Raw genomic sequence first — 23,971 nt, forward strand, 5'->3', positions numbered from 1 at the left:
GTCTTCACATAGAGAGAGTTTCGGATTCCGTCTATTACAGCATTTGCATCCTTCCTGCGCCATTTTGCATTTTCATTAGAGCTTGTACGAAAAATTACACGTACTTTTTGGTTTTTAGCAACAATCGTTTGTGTCTTTTTTTATTACGAAAATAGAAGGACTTGGTTAGGGTTAACCTAAATCTTTACATTTTACGAACTTTAATATTCTGTCATCGGTGGCTTTCACTTTGGAAGACATTTTTCTGTTCTCTCCAAGAAATAATGTTATCAAACCTTGATCTATAAGAAATTCGGTCAGGATAATAAAGGCAATTGCAACTTTGTTTTGTAAAATAATTTCATTACCTATTCATGATTTATTCCGCTACTTTGGTCGGCAGATCCGTTACAGAATTACGTTTGCTAAATGAAAAATGATGTGTTATCGCCTGTTCATCTTCTACAGAAAAATGGAGAAAAATTCACTTACTTTCGTCTTAGGAGCTTTTGAGTTTTCCGAGAACAGAAGTTTGTCCAAATTTTGGAATGGCATATCAACGAAGATGAAGAGAAAGGATGAAATAGCAATTGCGGATAACAGAATTCCCAAAAATGTTGTAACGACATACATGTCGCTTACGTACAACGGTTTACGTGTGTTAGCTCCGTATGAAAGAATAAAGCTGAGGTTAGTCAGATAAACCCCATAACTTAATCGACTAAACGGCAGAAACACTTTCCACGATAGAAAGAGATCGATAAAACCTAATGGGCAAAATTTCAATGAGTTGATAAGTTTCTGACACCAAATAATGAATAAGTGGCATACCTCCGTATCCGTGAGTACAGGCGAAGACAACCCAACCAACCGCAATCACCCAAACCGAATGGTGAAGAACTCCATAAGAGAATCGAACAAATGGATTTATGACTGGAACTGCATTTTCATCCACGTACGGAAACATTGCGTAGATGACGAGTAATCCGAAAAGTATGGCCAATATCCAGCAACCAGTCACTAGACACTTGAAATCAATGGATTTTTAAACTTTGTTTAGTTCTACAAATTAAAAGCGATTGTACTTTATTGATGTGAATTTTCTTATTCTTTGTCTTGTGAAGCAGCCATCCGAGGAGAATTCCTATAATGTACGGAGGCATCCTGGCAAATGTATCCAAGTAATGTTTATTCGCGAATGCGTCTAGCTTGACAAGTTCCGATCTAAACGCCGAGAAACGAAGAAAATTAATAATATAGACGTTCACCTTCTCACTAACAGTTCTACAAATATTTCCTTACTTTCTGGACAATTGAATTGTGGCGGGTAGATCATATGAGATGAATGCATTAAGAGAAATGCCGAAAAGGGTCAATAAGCTGATTGTCGTCCAAATTATTCCAGCTTTTTGCCAACGCCAAATTGGATAAATGAACAATGGGCTTAACCAAAACATTTGCATGTCGCAGGCAACGTACCATGCCTCACCAAACCCATAATCAGGGCTGGTAAATCGAGTAGGAAAGACGTAGTTGTTTATGTAAAGGAGGTGGGAATGCCAATTACCACGAACACTTTGGCTAAAGCGTTGCACAAAATTCCAATCAGGTCCCGTTCCCAGATGCGGGAGGACGGTAATGATGAACATCAAAACGAATGCATATGCTGGAGTTAACCTTCAATAATAATGCAAAAGGTTATTGGATGCTAATAAAGCTATGCAGTTTGAATACCTTAGATATCTACGAATGTAGAATCGTTTGATATTGAAGAATCCGTTGTTTTGGTCCAAATAGCGCATTTGCCCAAAGGCAACTAAAAGTCCACTTATCAAGAAAAACGTGTCTACGACGAAGGTGGCATGAGCGATGAACTGAGCTTCCCATCGAAATACCGACTATACAAAAAGGTAAAATTCTTTAAAATTGTTTACTCTTTTCAATACAAAATTTAAAGAAGTTTAGATACGCTCTACGAATAGCAAAAGGAAAGCGTAACATTAAAAATAATTAAAAAGTCACCTTCAAAGCCATTGGCCTGTTGTAGATCTGCCTAGCGACTGTGCCCATTCCGCAGAAGTGGAGTAACACAAGCCAGAAGGAACTCAAGACCCGGATTCCGTGCAAACAAGATAAACTGCTTTTTGCATCTTCGCTAGTGGACAACAATGATCTGCAGTTTCTTTGAGCAGAGAAACAACGCAGCAGCTGAAGGGCAAATGATTTCGGGGAGTCATTTGAAACTTCATTTTCAGTCCACGCATCGTGAACTGTTGCTGATAGAACGATAAAAGCTAAAAGACAGAAAACCGACCTGAAAATGTTCAAAATATTAAGTAACATAAATGACTAAGTCATCGAGCTATTTAAACAGAAAAAAAAATGAATTAGACTTACAAAACGATACGGGTGAATGTATCGAACGTCGTACTATTGATTTTCTCTTGCGTGTAGCAATTATTTTCGCTTGCCAACACGGTGATCGAGAAATTTGCACCTTTAGTGACACGATATCCAACTCGTTGGCTGATAGCTGAGCGTAAATCCTTTGCTGTGCAACTTGACGGGAGGCAAAAACCTACTGCTGGCTTTGCGCTGTCATAAACGTTTTCTTGCGATGTCCAATAGTCATCACTCGAGGTTGTTTCGTGGTCATCGACACTTTGATCGTTTGTTACAGGTTTCAGGCCAAAAAATACAGTGCAATACTGCCCATGGAAAGCGATTGGATCCGATCGGACAGAGATACAGTCGTCAAACAATCCAGACTCGATGTGCACGTTTTCGCTCCCGGCAATATAGAGGAGGTGTTCGACCAATCTTCCGGAGGATTCGTACACTACATTGAGATAACATTAGCACTATTCAACAAACTTTTCTATTAATCTATTAAAGTTTGAGGCTATTCCTTCCAACTTACTTTTTACTGCCCACGATTGACGACTGCGAAGGGCTACGAGATATTCCTGTGTATGTTGCAGACAATTCTCACTGATATTCGCTGTCGTAGATCTAGTCGGAACACTCGAGTCAATCCAGTACATTTCATCATTTTCTCGATTCAAATTTTCGTAGATGAGGCTATTGGCCGATGGTAACTGAAATAAATTGATAATAAGAATTAAATATGCTAACCACCGAAATCCAACACACGTCATCATGGCAGCCTAACCATCACTTGTGTGGCAGGTCTCGGCACGGCATACCGATTCCTCGCGCATATCGCTGAATGACTTCCAAAGGAAACCTGTTTCGGTAACACATTTTCGTTGTCCAAAATAGTATTCTTTGTAAGCGAGAGAAAGCGGCTTGTTCAGGCTGTTCTCCTTTTTAGGGCGCTGACCTCTTAACCGGTTTTCTGGTACGGATGAAATAATTTGTGATCAAAGTTACAGCACTAGTATAGAAGGCTAGGCTAAATGCAAGAATCTTCCTTCGATTTTCTCATAACTTTTTTTCGCTTTTGTAGTATTTTCAAAATTATCGGATTTTCAAGATAAAGTAGGATAATGATATTACCTGTTTCAAAATTCGGACAATTAGGCAGCTACAGTAACTTCCCACTTAAGTTTTCTATCCAAAGTGGAAGGTTTTCTCTGAATATGGCGATTTTTTTCGGCATTCGCAATTAATGCACTGAAAAAAAAATCCACCTGAAACTAGAAGGAATACTAGAAGTTCTGCTTTCGGCATAATTTTTAAGATGGGAAGTTTACAGCCGCACTGTCACCCTATCTATTAAAACTTAAGACGAATTCCAATTCCGCTTACTTTTTATTGCCTACCGTTGTGGACTGCGAAGATCCTTCAATATCCCTGCATATGTTGTTGGCAGTTTTTGATGACACACGCCATCACAGATCCAATTGGAATACTCGAATTAACTCAGTACCCTTTGTCGTTCGCCAAATTTTTTTTTCATGCATGGAGCCATTGGTTGTTTGTAACTTTACTAAATTAAATAAAAGAGATAAATATGTTAACCAGAGGAAGCGGAGACAAGTCGTCATGATAGCGTAACGATTGCGTATGTTCAAAGAAAGAAAGTGATAGCTTACCCTTTACTCCTTCGTGCCTAAGTCCATTCCATTTAAGGCTGTGTTGGAACTTGCTTTGGTTGTTATCTTTTCATTTTGTAAATCTAACATACTGTGATCGAGAGAAATCGACATCTTTGGGTTTTCTTCCTTTCTTGAATTGCATATGAAACAGACCTGCTTCCGATTATACCTGCTGGATTGCAAAGTTTCAGATAATTGCATATTTAATGGCTCAAGTTTGAAAACTAGTACAATATACACTAGACAAAATGAAATTTTATTTTAACAGAAACAAAAATTACCTACCAGTTCTAGTCTCAAATGCAACTAATTGTAACTCTTCTTGATTTCTTGACTTAAAACTTCTTGAAAAGATATCAGCTATGATGGGTGTGATAAAAAAAATTCTGTGATTACTAGGTAGCCATGTTTTTGCCTATGTAACCCACAATATTCTTATCAGCAAGTGCTTGTCTGTAGCCAAAAAGAAGAGAAAAAAAACCTTGCTGACTCTTTTGAATACTACATTTTCAACCAGTCCCTCAGTGCAGCTGGACCAATGTCACCTGATGTTAGTTGCCAAATATTAGAAATACCTGCTTTAGGCAGGAATTTTGAGTTGGGAGGTTTGTATGACAGCCGCAATGATCAGCTCTTGCCAGGTAAGAACAAAACAAGTATGCTTTATGTTTGGTGGAAGGGCATCCAGCCTCTGGACTTCCACTTTTAAATTAACTTCGCCATCTTCTCCATTCTTTATTAAGGATTTTCACTATGGGATAGATCCGAATTGGAGGCACGTTACTTGAATGTTATCTGTCAAAACCGTACAAGTTTTGTCTTAATTGCGTCCGATAAGCTGAGTGAGAAGCTGCAAAAACTCAAAGTAAATGGCGCACTTCAACTGAGCATTCTTTACGGCTTGATTAAGCTTAATGGATCGGCCAGCTTCTTAAATGAAAAAAAAAAACACTCACCGCGAGTCAAGCATTCACGTTCGATGCCATCACGGCACCTTAGTCAAGTCACTCACTATGCATCATCTAGGAGAAGGTAAGATCACTCACCTTGATGTTGCTAAAAGTGGAGCAAATAATTTAGCGACGCATGTCGTAACACAAATACAATACGGGGCTGACGCCACCTTTACCTTTCGAAAACGCATCAACCAAAGCGAAGACAAGCAATCAGCTAACGGCATGCTCGAAATCTGTGGAAATGCTCTTATCCAAGTATTAGGTCGTTCTCTGGGAGGCCAATGTGAAGGTGAGAAAGTGGATCTTGACAGTGGAAATGAAACAGGTATCGAATGTAAATTTGAAGGTGATTTCAAAATTCCGCGAGATCGTAACACTCCAACCACCTATGAAGAGGCCATCCAGTTTGCAGGACAATTTAGTAACTTCTTACCTGAATGGATAGCAAAAGACACTGCAGGTGGAAATGAACCGCTTGGCTTGCCTTGTATCGTGACGCTCTGTCCCCTTGTGAAACTACCGGGAGCCGAGGATGCTCCTATTCTAAAACATCAAATCAATGATATCCAGGCGTCGCAGTGTGTTCGTGTAATGGAAAACTATGAAGAAATAGAAGAAAAAATAGAAGATTTACTTGATGATCCACTGAGCAGTATTCGTCCGTTTCGTAGGAAACTCGAATTTTTTCGTGATCAATTTACCTCGTTCCGGACTGACTTAATGTTGAAACTCAAAGACGTAGTTGTCAAAATTCGAAGTGGTGAACATGATGTTTCTTTCCTGGGGCAATTCCTGGACCGCATTGGCGATGAACAATTCGTCTTCCATCCCAATCGCATTGAGTCATGGCTGGAAGAAAAACACGAAGAGCTTTGCATGGTGAAAAGATTTAAAAATATACTTACCACTCAGCTAGGAGTTGACAATAAAGACAGGATTCTTATTTTTCCTACCGAGAAAGAAATTCGTGAACACATGACAGCTGCATCCATTCGTCACGCTGTTCACTTTGTGCTCACGTCGATGGCATCCCCGGAAAGTTTTCTTCAGCTCTCTAAAACAACAAGGCTTGATTTGAGTGATAATGCGGGAAATTCACCTACCGTAGACAAAGACCAGCAATGGCATATGGACAACAACGTCCTTTTGCACATCGAAGATGAAATTTCAGACTATGTCGAGTTCATCAAAGCAAACATAGACGATCAGAGAATTGTTTTTGCCATGAAAGTCCTTGAAGATCATGATAAAGAGTGCACTTCCGGATCGTCCGTGTTTGTCTATGAAAATGGAATAATGGTTAGGAAGAATTACGAGTTGCCCGGAATTCCTCGTTCAGTCAACATCGAATGGGATGACGATTCAAACCAGCTCATTACTTTCTTAGCTCCTGCCAAAGGAGAAATTCTACAGTATCGAATTAATCGTACCGAGAATTTAAAGCATGTGAGCTCCGTCGCCAAAAAACCTGTTTTTGTTTTACCAATAAAAAATGCTCTAGCAATGATAGATTGCGGACAAATGGAGATCACTGTGACAGCAGAATGCCTTTACGGCAAAGGACCACCTTACAAAGCCTCCATCCTTGAAACATACATGGGAACGCCACTGGAATGGTTAGCTAATCAGGAGTTAAACTGAAAACCGATGTGGTGAAACGTTACAACACGCTCCATAGATATCCCACGAAAACAAAAGAATTAAATCTATAAATTTTTTGCTCACAAGATTCAAAACATAAAAAAAATAAGTCAAATTAAAGGGGAAAATATAACAACGTGAATGTATTAATCGAATTACCACCTCCTTATGTTGAATACAACCTAGGTGTCGGCAACAGTTATTGACCATTCATTTATCTTTTTTGTCTTCTTCAGTTATTTGCTGATGTTCTTCACCGGTAGCACCAAATTCATTCATTCGTTTCTTATCGACAGGATACAACCTGTGCAAGACAAAAAGGTTAAATGGAAAACTTCATCGTTCTTGCTTGAGAAAAGACTGCATATTGCTAAATTTTTTACCATCTTTGGTAAAGGTAGATGAGAAATACCGCGTCATCTCGGAAACAAGCCACACGATGAGCCGTCGGCATGGTAATGATGAAAGCAAAAATATCGTCGATGAACGTGTTAAAGGCCTTAGTGAAAAAATGATTATCCTTAGAACTAGGGAACTGGAGAGCAGTCGTTATTTTTAAAAAATACCTTGTACATAAAAGCTCGCCAGGGCAAGTGGGCAACTGATTTGAGTTTATAGTTCACAAATAGTTGTGGCAGCATAAAAAGGAACCCAAACGCGTAGACACCATTTACCATGCTTTGCAATCCCCAAGAATACCAACTGCTCGACAATATTTTAAAACGATATTCTTCAGATTAGGTTACATTTCTTCGTTATGAAAATTTTTATGTTATGATAAGAAAAAACTTACCTTCGGTGGGACGTGTAAATGAGAGAATAGATAGCACCAGCTACACAGAGAGGGTAGAGCACATAAGACAAGTATTTCATACTCATTGAATCGTATTGCTCTGTTTCGGCTTCTTCCTGATTCGCCGACTGGCCAAAGTTAAGTCGAGGCACTCCATTTATCCATTCAAGGGTTATCCTATATGCCTTGGTTACCTTCCAAACCTTCGCAAAAGTTATTCAGAAACAATTTGTAAAGAAGAAATTTTAGCTACAATGGAAATTCAAATAGTGTAAAGAAATCAAACGAAAATACCTCAATCAGAGTTCCGATGGCAGCTGGAATAACAACCAGAAGACTGGTGTTCTCGTCGACCAAATATAAAAATATGATAAACTGACTAAAAGCCCTCCAAAGCAAGGTGCGCGATGACAGCCCAACCATATTTTCCCTATCACGCCAAAAGTAAATGTCGTTTTTGAAAGCCAAAAAATCAAACAGCATCTATAAAAAAAAATATTAATGCATAAGAACTTGATAAGGATAAGCTTTTGTCATGACGTACGTGAAGCGCAGCAACTATAAAGGTGACACAGAGTAGAACGATGTTTGTATCAGCGAAAATCCCTTTCAGTTCATCGATATCCTTTTCGGTGAAGCCCATCTGGCGAAGGGTGTGCATGGCAGCGCTAAACTGCATCCAAAGTCGTAGTTTGCCAAATGAGATTGGCGAATAAACCAATTCCACTGGAAAGTCTTTCACGGACTGGTTGACGGGAACGAGATCCGCTAGGCGACAACCGAGTAAGTCGATGTAAACAACAGGTAAGTATTCACCTTTGGGCGAATAACTGCAGAAAGAAGCAAAAAAAAAAGGATGAGCATGCCTAGGATTGTACATTGTGATACATACCTTAGAACTTGAGCAATATCAGGAGGTATTTCCTTTTTTGGTAATGACTCTTTGTGATCCAATATATTCAAAACTAACTTGGAATAGATGTGCGTCACTGGTTTTTCTTTTTTCTCTTTTTCAAGCTGTTTAACGAACATTGTTGAAGTAAATGATTCAAACAATCGAAAATAGAAAACCCACATGTTCTTTATCTCTAATCAAATTGAATGATTCTTGAACAGGTGTTTGATAGACAGAAATGGCTGTTGCAGCATAGCTTGTAGTAGGGTCTTGTAAAGCCTGCGTCCATTCATCTGAGTTCCATTGCTGTGATTTTTTTGCCAGAAAGGCATGAAAAAAAAGAGTCCCATTTCTTCTTGTTTTGTAAGGTAGAGGAATGTTAATTGTTTTTGTCAGGGTGATGTCAAGTTTAATATCAAACTGGTCAACTAAAACTGTGTCTGCATAAGAAAACCTTTCAGACGGTGTGACAAACAGAAGCATCTGCATCTGATACCTGATGTATCGGTGGAAATAAAATCACTTGATGTTAAAGAATCCATTATTTTGGTCCAACTGACACATTTGTGTAAATGCAACTAAAAGGCCACTCATCAAGAAAAAGGAATCAACTGCAAATAAACCATTGGCCAGGCCTTGTACTTCCCACCGTAGTGAATTCTGCAAGAATCCAAAAGTATTGATCAAGTAAACTTCGCAATTAAATTAGTTTTAATTGGCAAAATTACCTTTACAGCAGTTTGTTTGTTATAAGAAATTCGTTCAATGGTGAATTCCGAACCAACATGCATTAGTACAACCCAGCAGATGGTTAGAACTCGAATTCCATGCAGGCAAGCTAAACTATCCTTGGCATCTTCTTGAACCGCCAACAATGTTTTGCAATTCCTTTTAGCTGAGAAACAATGAAGCAACTGAATTGCAAATGGCTTCCTTGAATCGTCACAGTCAGTGTTTGTCCAAGTATGGTGGACTGTTGCTACAGTGACAACAATGCCTAAAAAGCAAAACACTGACCTGGAAGTCAAATTGAAAAAGAATAACTCTCATCAGTCCAATTTCTTGAAACTGTTACGCTGCTGAATACTAAATTTACATAACGATGAGCGCCAGATTGTCGATTGTGCCGTTTGCAAGAATTTTCTCCTGGGTGTAACAGTAGTCTTCGCTTGATATGGCCACGATAGAGAAATTTTTACCGTTGCTGACACGGTATCCGACTTGCTGAGCAACTGCAGAACGTAAGTCTCGTGCACTGCATGTTGATGGAAGACAAAAACCGACGCTGGGTTTTAGAAAATTTGACGACTTTTCGATTGGTTCTTCTTCTTTCCAATTCTCAACACTGTTCGATATGCCATCGGAATCGACTTGTTTCCATCCGAAAAATACGGTGCAATATTGACCTTGGAAAGGGATTCCATCTGATTGTACAGAAACACATCCATCAAACAATCCCGTTTCATGGTGAACGTCGCTATTTTCTTCAATGTAAATCAAGTTTTCTATCAATCTGCCAGACGATTCGTACACTGCATCAAATAATTTACAATTAGTCATTATTAATACAATTAATAATAGATATTTCATTAATCACAATAGTCGATTAAATTCAAATGCAGCAAATAGTTTGCCACTTCACTTACTTTTGACTGCCCATGGTTGGCGATCTCGAAGAGCCACTAGGTATTCCCGTGAATGTTCGATGCATGTTTCACTGACTTTAGAAGCTGCTAATGCGGTAGGTACACTCAAATTTATCCACCAGTCACCAATTCCTTGATTTCCATTTTCACCAACTGGGGGTAATGTAAGTCCACTGACTATGCATCCATGGAAGAAAATGGAAAATACAATTAAACAGACAAAGAGCGGCCGACTACTCGACATGACAACGATAAGAATTCAAATGATGAAACCTCAATATCTTCGTGCCGTCCAACCCATATGTAGGTCATGTATCGTATATGCCTGTATTGTAGGAAACCTGATTACAATAAACCGGTTCCTGATTTAATCACCTGTTTTGTTCCCATTTACAACATGATGTTAGCCAGAAAACTTGTTTTTCCTGTTAGTTATTGCATTCCGGATCTAACGTAGCAATAGCAAACTCTTCTTCTTTCGTCTTCAGACTGAGAAAGTTTCAGATTCCGTCTATTGTAGCATTTGCATCCTTCCTACGCCATTTTGCATTTTCATTACGCTTGCACGAAAAATTACACTTACTTTTTTATTTTTAGTAACAATCGTTTGTGCCTTCTCTTATTACGAAAATAAAAGGACTTGGTTAGGGTTAACCTAAACTATTACGTTTTACGAAATTTAATATTCTTTCATCGTTGGCTTTCACTTTGGCAGACATTTTTCTGTTCTCTCCAAGAAATAAGGTTACCAAAACTCAATCTATAAAAATTTCAGTTAGGTAAATAAAGACAATTGCAACTTTGTTTTGTAAAATAATTTCATTACCCATTTATCCTGATTTATTCCGCTTCTTTGGCCGGCAGATTCGTTACGGCATTATGTTTCCTAGATGAAAAATGATGTGTTATTGCCTGTTCATCTTCTACATCGCAATGGGCCAAAAATCACTTACCTTCGTCTTAAGAGCTTTTGAGTTTTCCGAGAACAGAAGTTTGTCCAAATTTTGGAATGGCATGTCAACAAAGAGGAAGATGAAGAATGAAATAGCAGATACGGACACCAGGATACCGAAATATGTCGTAGCGACATACATGTCGCTTATGTACAACGGTTTACGTGTGTTGGCTCCGTATGAAAGAATAAAGCTAAGATTAGTCAGATAGACCCCATAACTTAATCGACTAAGCGGAAGAAACACTTTCCACGATAAAAAACGATTGATAAAACCTGATCGCCAAAATTTAAATGAGTTAATAAGTTTCTGACACAAAATAATGAATAAGTGGCATACCTCCATATCCGTGGGTACAGGCGAAGATAACCCAACCAACCGTAATCACCCAAACCGAATGGTGAAGAACTCCATAAGAGAATCGAACAAATGGATTTATGACTGGAACTGCATTTTCATCCACGTACGGAAACATTGCGTAGATGACGAGTAATCCGAACAATGTGGCCAATATCCAGCCTCCAGCTACTAGACACTATAAATCAATGGATTCGTTAAACTCTGTTTAGTTCTGAAAATTAAAAGCAGATTGTACTTTATTGATGTGAATTTTTTTATTCTTTGTCTTATGAAGCAGCCATCCGAGGAGAATTCCTATAATGTACGGAGGCATCCTGGCAAAAGTATCCAAGTAATGTTTATTCGCGAATGCGTCTAACTTGGGAAGTTCCGATCTAAACGCCGAGAAACGAAGAAAATTAATAATATAGACGTTCATCTTCTCATTAACAGTTCCACAAATATTTACTTACTTTCTACTCAATTGAATTGTGGCGGGTAGATCATATGAGATGAATGCATTAAGCGAAATCCCGAAAAGGGTCAACACGCTGAATGTTGTCCAAATGAGTCCAGCTCTTTTCCACCGCCATAATGGATAAATAAACAATGGACTGATCCAAAACATTTGCATGTCGCAGGCGAGGTACCATGTCTCACCAAACCCAAAATCAGGGCTGGTAAATCGAGTGGGAAAGACGTAGTTGTTTATGTACAGGAGATGGGAATACCAATTGCTACGAACACTTTGGCTAACGCGTTGCACGAAATTCCAGTCAGGTCCCGTTCCCAGATGCGGGAAGACGGTAATGATGAACATTATAACGAATGCATATGCTGGAGTCAACCTTCAGTAAGTATATACAAGGTTATTTGATGCTAATAAAGCTATGCAGTTTGAATACCTTAAATATCTACGGATGTAGAATCGTTTGATATTAAAGAATCCATTGTTCTGGTCCAAATAGCGCATTTGCCCAAGGGCAACTAACAGTCCACTTAATAAGAAAAACGTGTCTACGACGAAAGTAGCATGGGCGACGAACTGAGCTTCCCATCGAAATACCGACTATACAAAATGGAAAAATTCTTTAACATTGTTTAGTCTTTTCAACACAAAATTTAAAGTAGTTTCCATTCGCTCCACGACTAGCTAAAAGAAAGCGTAACATGAAAAATAATTAAAAAGTCACCCTCAAAGCCATTGGCTTGTTGTAGATCTGCCGAACGATCGTGCCCATTCCGCTAAAGTGGAGTAACACAAGCCAGAAGGAACCCAAGACTCGGATTCCGTGCAAACAAGATAAACTGCTTTTTGCATCCTCGCTGGTGGACAACAATAATCTGCAGTTCCTTTGTGCAGAGAAACAATGTAGCAGCTGAAGGGCAAACGATTTCGGGGAATCATTTGAAACTTCGTTTTTCGACCACGCATCGTGAACTGTTGCTGATAGAACGAGAAAGGCTAAAAGACAGAAAACCGACCTGAAATTGTTCGAAATTTAAATAAGATAAACGTCTAAATCATCGAGTTATTTAAACAGGAAAAAAAAAGAATTAAACTTACAAAACGGCGCGCGTGAATGTGTCGAATGTCGTACTATTGATGTTGATTTTCTCTTGCGTGTAGCAATTATTTTCGCTTGCCAACACGGTGATCGTGAAATTTGCACCTTTGGTGACACGATATCCAACTCGTTGGTTGATAGCTGAGCGCAAATCCTTTGCTGTGCAACTTGACGGGAGGCAAAAACCTACTGCTGGCTTTGCGTTATCATAAACGTTTTCTTCCGATGTCCAATAGTCATCACACGAGCTTGTTTCGTGATCATCGACACTTTGATCGTTTGTCACCGGTTTCAGGCCAAAAAATACAGTGCAATACTGCCCTTGGAAAGCGATTGGATCCGATCGGACAGAGATACAGTCGTCAAACAATCCGGACTCGATGTGCACGTTTTCGCTCCCGTCAATATAGAGGAGGTGTTCTACTAATCTTCCGGAGGATTCGTACACTACATTAAGATAACATTAGCACTACTCATCAATCTTTCTTATTAATCTATTAAAGTTTGAGGCTTCCAACTTACTTTTTACTGCCCACGATTGACGACTGCGAAGGGCTTCGAGATATTCCTGTGTATGCTGCAGACAATTCTCGCTGACATTCGCTGTCGTAGATCCAGTTGGAACACTCGAATCAATCCAGTACAGTTCATCATTTTCGCGATTCCCATTTTCGTAGATGAGGCCATTGGCCGTTGGGAACTTAAGTAAATTGATAAAAAGAGTTAAATATATTAAGCACAGAAATTTGACACAAGTCATCACGGCGGCCTAACGATCGCTTGTATGGCAGATGTAGTACCATAAAAGATTCCTCGTCTATGTAGGTCGCTGAGTGACTTTCAAAGGAAACTAGTTTCGGGTTCCACGTTTTCGTAGTCCAAATAGTATTCATTTTGAAAGAGGAAAAATGCTTTCTTCAGGCTTTCATCCGTTTTAAGGGCGCCGACCTCGTAACCGGTTGGCTAGTACCTTTCCTATAACTTTGTTTCGCTATTCTAGTATTTTCAAAAGTTATTGGGTTTTCAAGATAGAGTGAGGTAATGATATTACCTGTTTCAAACATCAAATCTCCAAATTCGGACAATAGGGCAGCTACGGCAACTTCTCACTTAGGCTTCCCTATCCAAAGGGAAAGGTTTTCTCTGAGCGTTACGATTTTCTTCGGCATTCGTAATTAGTGCTCTGAAAAAAAAAAGCCACGTGAAACTAGTAGGAATATAAGAAGTTCCGGCTTTCGAAATACTTTTTAAGGTGGGAAGTTTATAGCCGCCTTATCGCACAATCTATTAAAACTGCCCACGCTTGCTTTATAAAATATCATCTACTGATAAAAAATAAGCCTTGATAGAAAATGTCGTAACCCACAATATTCTTTTCACCGAGTACTTGCCAATAGCCAAAAAAGAAGAAAAAAAGCTTTGCCTGATCGTTTTGAATACTACAGTTTCAACTAATCTCTCAGTGCAGTTAGACCAATGTCACTTGACGTTAGTTGTCAATTAGAAATACCTGCTTTAGGCAGGAATTTTGAGTTGGGAGGTTTGTACGATTGCCGTAGTGATCAGCTCTTGCCAGGTAAGAACAAAACAACTATGTTTTATGTTTGGTGGAAGGGCATACAGCCCCTGGACTTCCACTTTTAAGTTAACTTCACTATCTTCTCTGTTCTTTTCTAAGGCTTTTCACTATGGAACACATCCGAATTGCAGGCATCTTCCTTCAGTGTTGCCAGCCAAAACCGTACAAGTTTTGTCCTAGTTGCGTCCGATAAACTGAGTGAAAAGCTGAAAAAACTCAACATAAGTGGCTCACTTCAACTGAGCATTCTTTCCGGCTTGGTTACGCCTAATGGGTCGGCCAGTTTCTTAAATGAAAAAACAAACACTCACCGCGAGTCTAGCGTTCACATTCGATGTCATTACAGCACCTTAGTCAAGTCACTCACTATGGACCATCTAGGAAATGGTAAAATCACTTACCTGAATATTGCTAACAGTGGAGCAAATAATTTAGCGACGCATGTCGTAACACAAATACAATACGGAGCTGACGCCACCTTTACCTTTCGAAAACGGATCAACCAACGTGGAGACAAGCAATCAGTTAACGGCAAGCTCGAAGGCTGTGGAAAAGATCTTATCAAAATATTAGGTGGTTCTCTGGGAGGTGAGAAAGTGGATCTTGACAGTGGCAATGAAACAGGTATCGAATGTAGATTTGAAGGTGATTTCAAAATTCCGCCAGATTGTAACACTCCAACCACCTATGAAGAGGCCATGAAGTTTGCAGGACGATTTAATCACGTCTTAGCTCAATCCATAGCGAAAGACACTGCAGGTGGAAATGGACCGCTTGGCTTGCCTTGTATCGTGACGCTCTATCCCCTTGAGAAACTACTGGAACCCGAGGGTGAACCTTTTCTTAAAAATCAAATCAATGATATCCAGGCGTCGCAGTGTGTTCGTTTAATGGAAAACTATGAAGAAATAGAAGAAAAAATAGAAGATTTACTTGATGATCCACTGAGCAGTATTCGTCCGTTTCGTAGGAAACTCGAATTTTTTCGTGATCAATTTACCTCGTTCCGGACTGACTTAATGTTGAAACTCAAAGACGTAGTTGTCAAAATTCGAAGCGGTGAACATGATGTTTCTTTCCTGGGGCAATTCCTGGACCGCATTGGCGATGAACAATTCGTCTTCCATCCCAATCGCATTGAGTCATGGCTGGAAGAAAAACACGAAGAGCTTTGCATGGTGAAAAGATTTAAAAATATACTTACCACTCAGCTAGGAGTTGACAATAAAGACAGGATTCTTATTTTTCCTACCGAGAAAGAAATTCGTGAACACATGACAGCTGCATCCATTCGTCACGCTGTTCACTTTGTGCTCACGTCGATGGCATCCCCGGAAAGTTTTCTTCAGCTCTCTAAAACAACAAGGCTTGATTTGAGTGATCCTGCGGGAAATTCACCTACCGTAGACAAAGACCAGCAATGGCATATGGACAACAACGTCCTTTTGCACATCGAAGATGAAATTTCAGACTATGTCGAGTTCGTCAAAGCAAACATAGACGATCAGAGAATTGTTTTTGCCATGACAGTACTTGAACGTCATGACGAAGAGTATGCTTCCGGATCATCCGTCGTTATCTATAAAAATGGAGTGGTTATCAAGAAGAATTACAAGTTGCCCGGAACTCCTACTTCAGTCAACCTCGAATGGAATAAGGATTCAAACCAGCTCATTACTTTCTCAGCTCCTACGAAAGGAGAAATTAAACAGTATCAAATTAATCGTACAGTGAATTCAAAGCCTGTGAGTTCTGTCGTCGAAATACCTCAATTTGTTTTACCAATAGAAGATGCTCTAGCCATGACGGAATGCGGACAAATGGAGATCACTGTGACAGCAGAATGCCTTTACGGCAAAGGACCACCTTACAAAGCCTCCATCCTTGAAACATACATGGGAACGCCACTGGAATGGTTAGCTAATCTGGAGTTAAACTGAAAACCGATGTGGTGAAACGTTACAACACGCTCCATAGATGTCCCACGAAAACAAAAGAATTAAATCTATAAATTTTTTGCTCACAAGATTCAAAACATTAAAAAAAATACGTCAAATTAAAGGGGAAAATATAACAACGTGAATGTATTAATCGAATTACCACCTCCTTATGTTGAATACAACCTAGGTGTCGGCAACAGTTATTGACCATTCATTTATCTTTTTTGTCTTCTTCAGTTATTTGCTGATGTTCTTCACCGGTAGCACCAAATTCATTCATTCGTTTCTTATCGACAGGATACAACCTGTGCAAGACAAAAAGGTTAAATGGAAAACTTCATCGTTCTTGCTTGAGAAAAGACTGCATATTGCTAAATCTTTTACCATCTTTGGTAAAGGTAGATGAGAAATACCGCGTCATCTCGGAAACAAGCCACACGATGAGCCGTCGGCATGGTAATGATGAAAGCAAAAATATCGTCGATGAACGTGTTAAAGGCCTTAGTGAAAAAATGATTATCCTTAGAACTAGGGAACTGGAGAGCAGTCGTTATTTTTAAAAAATACCTTGTACATAAAAGCTCGCCAGGGCAAGTGGGCAACTGATTTGAGTTTATAGTTCACAAATAGTTGTGGCAGCATAAAAAGGAACCCAAACGCGTAGACACCATTTACCATGCTTTGCAATCCCCAAGAATACCAACTGCTCGACAATATTTTAAAACGATATTCTTCAGATTAGGTTACATTTCTTCGTTATGAAAATTTTTATGTTATGATAACAAAAAACTTACCTTCGGTGGGACGTGTAAATGAGAGAATAGATAGCACCAGCTACACAGAGAGGGTAGAGCACATAAGACAAGTATTTCATACTCATTGAATCGTATTGCTCTGTTTCGGCTTCTTCCTGATTCGCCGACTGGCCAAAGTTAAGTCGAGGCACTCCATTTATCCATTCAAGGGTTATCCTATATGCCTTGGTTACCTTCCAAACCTTCGCAAAAGTTATTCAGAAACAATTTGTAAAGAAGAAATTTTAGCTACAATGGAAATTCAAATAGTGTAAAGAAATCAAACGAAAATACCTCAATCAGAGTTCCGATGGCAGCTGGAATAACAACCAGAAGACTGGTGTTCTCGTCGACCAAATATAAAAATATGATAAACTGACTAAAAGCCCTCCAAAGCAAGGTGCGCGATGACAGCCCAACCATATTTTCCCTATCACGCCAAAAGTAAATGTCGTTTTTGAAAGCCAAAAAATCAAACAGCATCTATAAAAAAAATATTAATGCATAAGAACTTGATAAGGATAAGCTTTTGTCATGACGTACGTGAAGCGCAGCAACTATAAAGGTGACACAGAGTAGAACGATGTTTGTATCAGCGAAAATCCCTTTCAGTTCATCGATATCCTTTTCGGTGAAGCCCATCTGGCGAAGGGTGTGCATGGCAGCGCTAAACTGCATCCAAAGTCGTAGTTTGCCAAATGAGATTGGCGAATAAACCAATTCCACTGGAAAGTCTTTCACGGACTGGTTGACGGGAACGAGATCCGCTAGGCGACAACCGAGTAAGTCGATGTAAACAACAGGTAAGTATTCACCTTTGGGCGAATAACTGCAGAAAGAAGCAAAAAAAAAGGATGAGCATGCCTAGGATTGTACATTGTGATACATACCTTAGAACTTGAGCAATATCAGGAGGTATTTCCTTTTTTGGTAAGGACTCTTTGTGATCCAATATATTCAAAACTAACTTGGAATAGATGTGAGTCACTGGTTTTTCTTTTTTCTCTTTTTCAAGCTGTTTAACGAACATTGTTGAAGTAAATGATTCAAACAATCGAAAATAGAAAACCCACATGTTCTTTATCTCTAATCAAATTGAATGATTCTTGAACAGGTGTTTGATAGACAGAAATGGCTGTTGCAGCATAGCTTGTAGTAGGGTCTTGTAAAGCCTGCGTCCATTCATCTGAGTTCCATTGCTGTGATTTTTTTGCCAGAAAGGCATGAAAAAAAAGAGTCCCATTTCTTCTTGTTTTGTAAGGTAGAGGAATGTTAATTGTTTTTGTCAGGGTAATGTCAAGTTTAATATCAAACTGGTCAACTAAAACTGTGTCTGCATAAGAAAACCTTTCAGACGGTGTGACAAACAGAAGCATCTGCATCACAAGACCAAATTATGTAGCAGCATAAAAGAACAATCAATTATATTAACAATATCTTCCACTACCTTACCTGTAACGAATGCTGGGTTTTCAAATAAGGTAACACACAGTTTTTTTTTTCAGTACATTTTGGTGGAAAATATAAACTTCCTATGGTCCATACAGAATGTGCAATATAGGCAATAAATATAACACTCGCAACCACAGTGAGTGACGGCAGTTGCATTTTAACTCTTACTGAGGTGACTCCAACACGTGAACTACCGGTTAGAAATCGTGGAGTTGAGTGGTTACCCGCGACAGGAATATGCAAATACAACTGGCAGACGATAATACTGTTACAACACTAAACAGAAACATTCAAAACTTGTATACAATGCGCTTTTTGAAAATTTAATGAATTGTATATTATATCCGAGTTGTTATGAGCACGTATTTAGTTGCACTTGGAAATGAAAATATAAAATTATATTCAAAGAGCTTACAACATTTTTCAATACAGAGCGGAATTCTTGTATGCATATTGTGATAAGAAACATAAATCAAAGAACGCTCTCTTCGGGAATTCACCCATACACAGTCTATCACCAGCACGCGTAAAAAAGCATAGCATTTGTTCAATGAAAATCAGCGATACCGCTGTCTTCATTTAGCGGACACAATACTGGAAGGTTGTTATTACAAATTATGATACAACGATGTGTTTCTTTTTAAAAATCATTTTTAGTACCGAATGTTCTGTTAGGATTTCATGGTGAAGTAACCATAATTATATTACAACCCCACGAGTTGAGCCGTGTCGAAATCACACGACCATTTCTTCATTCATTGGCTGGCTATGGGAAAAGTCGATTGTCTCTGACTTTTCATCGATTACTGAAATGAAAAGAAAAAGAAATAGAGTAAATCATTTGGTATGTCCTCTGGTGGACATTTCAACACGTTCGTTTACCCCAATCATCATTCTTTTTAGCTTTTGCAAGCTTTCGTCTTTCTTCCATCATCTTTCTTCGTGCCTCTTCTCTTAATTTGGCGGCTTCTTGGGCCTTGGCAGATCTAGCGGGACCTGAAGAATTCGTGCTGCTTTTGTTCTTTGACTTCGATGGTTTGGTAACAGGTGCTACAGTTGGCTGCTCTGGTATAACCTGTACGAAAGACATATTCCATGCTAAAAACCAACTAAATGAAGGCAAAAGAGCTTCAACTCATTTCTACCCAATTGTTGTCTCTCAGTTGTTTTATTTCAGCAAATAATGAATTGATGTGTTCCACTTGGATAGTCACCATGTCCCAAAATCCTGCCAAATCTTGGCCTGTTGTCGGAAACGGCTCATCGGGGCTTTGAGTCTATTAAAAATATCCAATTTTTAAAGGAAACAACAACGGGTACACGTAAAAACCATTACATACCAAGTTTTTGCGACAAAGTCCAGCAAACTGCTCAAATTTCTGAGCCAGTAGCAATTTTGCTTTGCCCACAGCTGCTCTGACTTTGCCCGTCAACTCTTCAGAACTCTGGACGTGTGATTCAAGCAGATACAGTTCGTTCTTTGCTATCACGAGTTGGATGCGATTCTTTTCGACCTCCAAAATCTAAAGAAAAAAACAGCATGTCAAAAAGTTTGAACTTGAAAAGGATAAATTTTTCTGTTTAATTACCTTGAGAAACTTATGCCCATCGTCAATAGAAGTGGCTTCCCCGTTTGTTTCAACCGATTCCCGAGTAACTTGGCTATCATTATTACTTGCTATTGTTGTCAACTCGACTGTTGCGACCACCGTTTTCGTTGACTCCGGTGACCGTTTGTCCTTGAGTTTAAGCTGTTGTCGAAATTCGGCGTTGAGGTGACGAAAAACGGGTGGTGTCGCGCAGCCGTCTGTGGTCTCCTGTGTGTTATTATTATTATGAAGTGGAATACTATGATAGGGATGAAGCGAAAGAAAGGTTAGGTAATATTATAAAATAAAGCAATTGAATTGAATACCAAGCATATTACTTTTTTAATGGTTCCTTGGACGTTTTCAAAGGTGATTTGACGAGAAAAAAGCCACCGGCTAGAGCTGCTGGCCCATACAGCCGCTCGATTCTCTGCTGTATCACGGATTTGGAATCTGGTTGAGTTCCTTGATGAGGAACAGTTGAGCTCCTGATTCGTACTCTACCTCTTTCTTCGTTGTTAGCTGCTACGGTAGTAGTACTCGGTGATGGAACTGTTGGTGGTTTGTATTGGAGGTATCCATTGAGGAAATTTTGCCGCAAGTAGCCTCTGTCAACGCTTTTAGACCTGCCGTTCCATTGTTGGTTCTGTTGTTGCTGTTGCTGATATTCAATTGGGCTGGCAGCGTTTGCAGTAATGTCCGACAAGAGAAGGCCTCCCGAAGATTTCCTCGTCTTGAAATCATGTCTACTAGATCGAGTGGGGCTCGAATCGCGACTTTTTGTCAAGCAGAGTGGCAACCTGTTACCGTCCCGACTATTGTCTCTAGAACGAATTCTTGAATCATAGCGATTAAGACCGCTGTAACCAGATACGGCACACGATAGGCTGACGTACGATGGTGTCTTCTTATTAATTTTCACTTCATTCTGGGGCTCCTCTTCGCTTTTGCATGAAAACAGCTTCGCTCTGTTCTTGACAAAGCTGTTCTCTTTGGTCATTGTCCCATTCATTGTATTTCCTTGAAATTTTTGTAAAATTTCTGATTGGTCTATTAAAACAAAGAGTTTAAATAAAGTATGTAATTGGAACACTTCACAGAGATTTGAGATTTATCAATGTGAACGAAGCAATGGGTGTGTAGGTCAAATACTCTCCAACAGAATAGAGAAGAAACTCAACACACTCAAACTAACCACAATAGCAAGAATTCACTGACATAGCAGTTAGATGATGCCAACTGTTGCATTAACTAGAGAGTTTAATTTGAAAATTTAGTTGCAAAAGAAAGTAGAGAATGTCCAAATCCGAAGAGGAGTTTAAATAACATTTGGGGAGTGAAACTTGTCCTCCACCTGGGGGATGGCCAAATTGAGTGTGTATGAGTGCGTGGGGCGTGACATGTTTACCAATTCGGCACATATGGCCGAGAGAGAGTATAGCGATGGGCCAGCTGTCAAAAAATTTGCCGAAACATCTAAGACAAATTGATTGAAAAATGTCATTCTACCTGAAAATTGACGTGTTACGGAGAATCGTTGAACTAGGATTGTCAAATGGTCAAAGACAACTGTACTGGAATGACAGCTGTAGGGAAACTAGATCGAACTTTTGCAGCCAGTCCAGTGTGTGTGTATATATGAACGCCGAAGTTCTCTCCCGGCGGTAACCAAGGAGAGCGAGAATGGACTGAACTGAACTTGTTGGGCTGTTCTTCAGAAGAACTCGGACTAGTGTGCAGTGGTAGCCAGCGACAGACAGCACAAAGCGGCCACGGCCCGCAACGAGCTTTTTTTTTTGGGCCCATTTGCTTCTATCGTCAATATCATCCACACTCCTTTCTTTCTCTTCACTGGTCTCGCCCTTTTCATTTCCCACCCACACCAAACTGAGAGAGGGGGAAATGCTCTCAGCTGTTCCGTGCTATAAGACGTCGTTCCCACGATGTTTTAGTTCCTTCCTTTTTCTTTCAATAGAAAAACAAGAAATACATTCTACTTCGACAAAGGAAACAAAAAAATTAAATAGAGAGGAACTGTGAAGACGAGTTCGAGTCAAAAATCTCCCATGATCGTGACTTTTTAGATTAAAAAGCTTGGCTTTTTGAAGAAATCTTCATAGAAACGCCCGACGGCATCACGGTGAATAACCGCATCAAAGAACTTGGAAAGTCACCTTTATCGTTTATCATCACATCCATTGGATAGGAGTAGTCCCGTATTACGGTGGGAGGAGACTAAAGTGGTAACTACCCTGTTAGAAATAGCGTAATACTACATTTATGGTCTCACAGACTATGACTGTAACCTGATCCACTACTTTGCGTTAAACAGTTTCCTATTTCGACCGACATATTTTGTATATATAAATTACTCTAATGCTTAATAGAAGTGGAAGTTGGCTACTGAAGCACCAGTGATGAGCAGGTCTACATCCTCGTTTCTTCTGTAAGGATTCCCCGGTGGCATTTGTTCTGCCTTTTCGAATTCCCGTTGAACTACCGGATACGTCACTCATTATGTACCTGTATCATCAACCAGAAGAAGAAAGGGAAACCTACTACAGATATCACCACCATGCAACGAACAAGGTACGTATAAGCCAAATCGTTGTATTTTCCTATCTCGTGCCAACAACGTCATTGCGTGTGATGAATCACCAAATGAGTTGATTATTTACAGTGTATACCCCCACATTTGCTATTTTTGTTGTTGTTATTGTGGAAAGGTTTGATAGTATATGTCTCCACACTTTACATAGTCATTTGGTATTCATGACGAATGCGCCATGCGCTGTTGAGTCAGGCTAATACCGGCAGGACTGGCCGATGGATGGGCGCCAGCAGCACTTTCTGTGTAGTACATTATTTCCACTGGGTGTGACTCTTTTTCCTCAATGGACAATGGTTATTGTTGTGAGTCATAAAGCACTAAAACAGCTGTTGGATGGAATATTTGAAAATCATTATTTCTCTATTTGTTCCGGCGACAGCCAGCACAACCACAAATGAAGTTTTCAACTGTTTCAGAAATCCCATTGCTAGTAAAGAATTCATTTCTGCAAATTGAATCAAATGTGAAGCTCTCATTAGTTACAGCTGGTAATCAATTACAATCGCTTATAGAAGGAGGGAAGATTAATCAGTAAAGAATCGCTTCTATTCTTTTGTCTTCTGTAAACCAAACCTGCCCAAAAAGGAAATGTAAAAATGAGGGATTGGCGGGAATGACGATGAAGTGACGAAGAAAAGAGAAACATAATAAAAAAGATTCGTTAAGTTGCCGTAACGTCATCGACTAAAAAAGCCTGGAACTCTACGACCTCCTGGAGATCAACATTTTTTGTTTTTTCGCCATAAGAAATAAACAAGAAACAAAGAATAACCAAACCAGTGAAGTGAAGTAAGGATAAAACAATCAGTCTTATGGAGGAAAAAAACCGCCAAGCTGTACTCTAAAAAATTTTGATTAAATAATCGTGATTGAAAAACCGGCAAATTTGAGGCGTGGAGCTTGGAAATATGTTGCTCTAGAAAGAGGCGAAAGTTATGTTGACATACGCAAAAAGGTGAACGAGCCATTCGTTTCAAAACGTGAATTAGAAAAAGAGTACAACAATAATGCCAGGTTGTGCTCCCCTTTTGAATGTCGTTATTGAACGACGCGCCCGCTTCTTGCGGTTTGTTCACCCTTGATTGTTGATCATATTAATACGAAGCTGAAAATTTTTGCTTTTTTTACATGCATAACAGTAACCACAAAATCAAATGCTAAAAGACATCTTAAAA

General features: G+C 39.4%; 5 protein-coding genes and 1 long non-coding RNA gene across 9 annotated transcripts; 2 read left to right on the plus strand and 4 right to left on the minus strand.

Moving 5' to 3' along the window:
• Positions 1-111: 111 nt before the first annotated feature.
• Positions 112-4,448, minus strand: LOC130701413 (nose resistant to fluoxetine protein 6-like). 3 transcript variants are annotated; one of them, XM_059497424.1, is made up of 14 exons: positions 4,326-4,448; positions 4,038-4,212; positions 3,499-3,931; positions 3,152-3,337; positions 2,900-3,077; positions 2,377-2,818; positions 2,002-2,293; positions 1,714-1,877; positions 1,282-1,656; positions 1,065-1,203; positions 811-1,006; positions 472-746; positions 348-404; positions 115-281 (listed from the first exon to the last, which is right to left on the minus strand). In XM_059497424.1, exons 4-13 carry the CDS (start codon positions 3,152-3,154, stop codon positions 396-398), a joined length of 2,073 nt encoding a protein of 690 aa, XP_059353407.1. In that variant the 5' UTR covers positions 3,155-3,337; positions 3,499-3,931; positions 4,038-4,212; positions 4,326-4,448; the 3' UTR covers positions 115-281; positions 348-395. The 3 variants fall into 3 exon arrangements, with proteins under 3 accessions (XP_057379368.1, XP_057379363.1, XP_059353407.1); XM_057523385.2 differs by lacking the exons at positions 3,499-3,931; positions 4,038-4,212; positions 4,326-4,448 and having other exon boundaries at positions 112-281; positions 3,152-3,290; XM_057523380.2 differs by lacking the exons at positions 3,499-3,931; positions 4,038-4,212; positions 4,326-4,448 and having other exon boundaries at positions 114-281; positions 2,900-3,163.
• An 88-nt stretch (positions 4,449-4,536) lies between these two features.
• Positions 4,537-6,670, plus strand: LOC130701414 (neoverrucotoxin subunit alpha-like). The gene is given in 3 exon segments (XM_057523386.2): positions 4,537-4,681; positions 4,784-4,989; positions 4,991-6,670. Coding segments are annotated over 3 exon segments (1,956 nt in total). The 5' UTR covers positions 4,537-4,578; the 3' UTR covers positions 6,638-6,670.
• Positions 6,671-6,765: 95 nt separating this feature from the next.
• On the minus strand, positions 6,766-14,021 carry LOC130701409 (lipid scramblase CLPTM1L-like). 2 transcript variants are annotated; one of them, XM_057523376.1, is made up of 13 exons: positions 10,798-10,859; positions 9,972-10,731; positions 9,422-9,857; positions 9,054-9,342; positions 8,822-8,985; positions 8,506-8,765; positions 8,323-8,447; positions 7,975-8,260; positions 7,725-7,913; positions 7,431-7,633; positions 7,204-7,339; positions 7,021-7,136; positions 6,766-6,941 (listed from the first exon to the last, which is right to left on the minus strand). In XM_057523376.1, exons 5-13 carry the CDS (start codon positions 8,865-8,867, stop codon positions 6,848-6,850), a joined length of 1,455 nt encoding a protein of 484 aa, XP_057379359.1. In that variant the 5' UTR covers positions 8,868-8,985; positions 9,054-9,342; positions 9,422-9,857; positions 9,972-10,731; positions 10,798-10,859; the 3' UTR covers positions 6,766-6,847. The 2 variants fall into 2 exon arrangements, with proteins under 2 accessions (XP_057379359.1, XP_057379358.1); XM_057523375.2 differs by lacking the exons at positions 6,766-6,941; positions 7,021-7,136; positions 7,204-7,339; ... (6 more) ...; positions 9,054-9,342; positions 9,422-9,857 and adding exons at positions 10,925-11,199; positions 11,264-11,459; positions 11,520-11,658; ... (5 more) ...; positions 13,632-13,827; positions 13,883-14,021 and having other exon boundaries at positions 10,540-10,731; positions 10,798-10,857.
• Positions 14,022-16,479: 2,458 nt separating this feature from the next.
• On the minus strand, positions 16,480-18,846 carry LOC130701422 (lipid scramblase CLPTM1L-like). The gene is made up of 9 exons (XM_057523397.1): positions 18,597-18,846; positions 18,218-18,520; positions 18,035-18,159; positions 17,688-17,973; positions 17,439-17,627; positions 17,145-17,347; positions 16,918-17,053; positions 16,735-16,850; positions 16,480-16,655 (listed from the first exon to the last, which is right to left on the minus strand). Exons 1-9 carry the CDS (start codon positions 18,750-18,752, stop codon positions 16,562-16,564), a joined length of 1,608 nt encoding a protein of 535 aa, XP_057379380.1. The 5' UTR covers positions 18,753-18,846; the 3' UTR covers positions 16,480-16,561.
• Positions 18,847-18,979: 133 nt separating this feature from the next.
• LOC130701428 (uncharacterized) lies at positions 18,980-21,235 on the minus strand. The gene is made up of 6 exons (XM_057523405.2): positions 20,524-21,235; positions 20,186-20,444; positions 19,937-20,119; positions 19,742-19,873; positions 19,479-19,671; positions 18,980-19,402 (listed from the first exon to the last, which is right to left on the minus strand). The coding sequence occupies exons 1-6, from the start codon at positions 21,195-21,197 to the stop codon at positions 19,332-19,334; spliced, it is 1,512 nt and encodes a 503-aa protein (XP_057379388.1). The 5' UTR covers positions 21,198-21,235; the 3' UTR covers positions 18,980-19,331.
• Positions 21,236-21,985: 750 nt separating this feature from the next.
• On the plus strand, positions 21,986-23,314 carry LOC130701478 (uncharacterized). The gene is made up of 2 exons (XR_009004055.2): positions 21,986-22,428; positions 22,637-23,314. It is a non-coding gene; the product is annotated as an uncharacterized LOC130701478 (long non-coding RNA).
• The last annotated feature ends 657 nt before the right edge of the window (positions 23,315-23,971 follow it).

This window comes from Daphnia carinata, chromosome 10 (assembly GCF_022539665.2).
Source record: "Daphnia carinata strain CSIRO-1 chromosome 10, CSIRO_AGI_Dcar_HiC_V3, whole genome shotgun sequence".
Lineage (NCBI taxonomy): Eukaryota > Metazoa > Arthropoda > Branchiopoda > Diplostraca > Daphniidae > Daphnia > Daphnia carinata.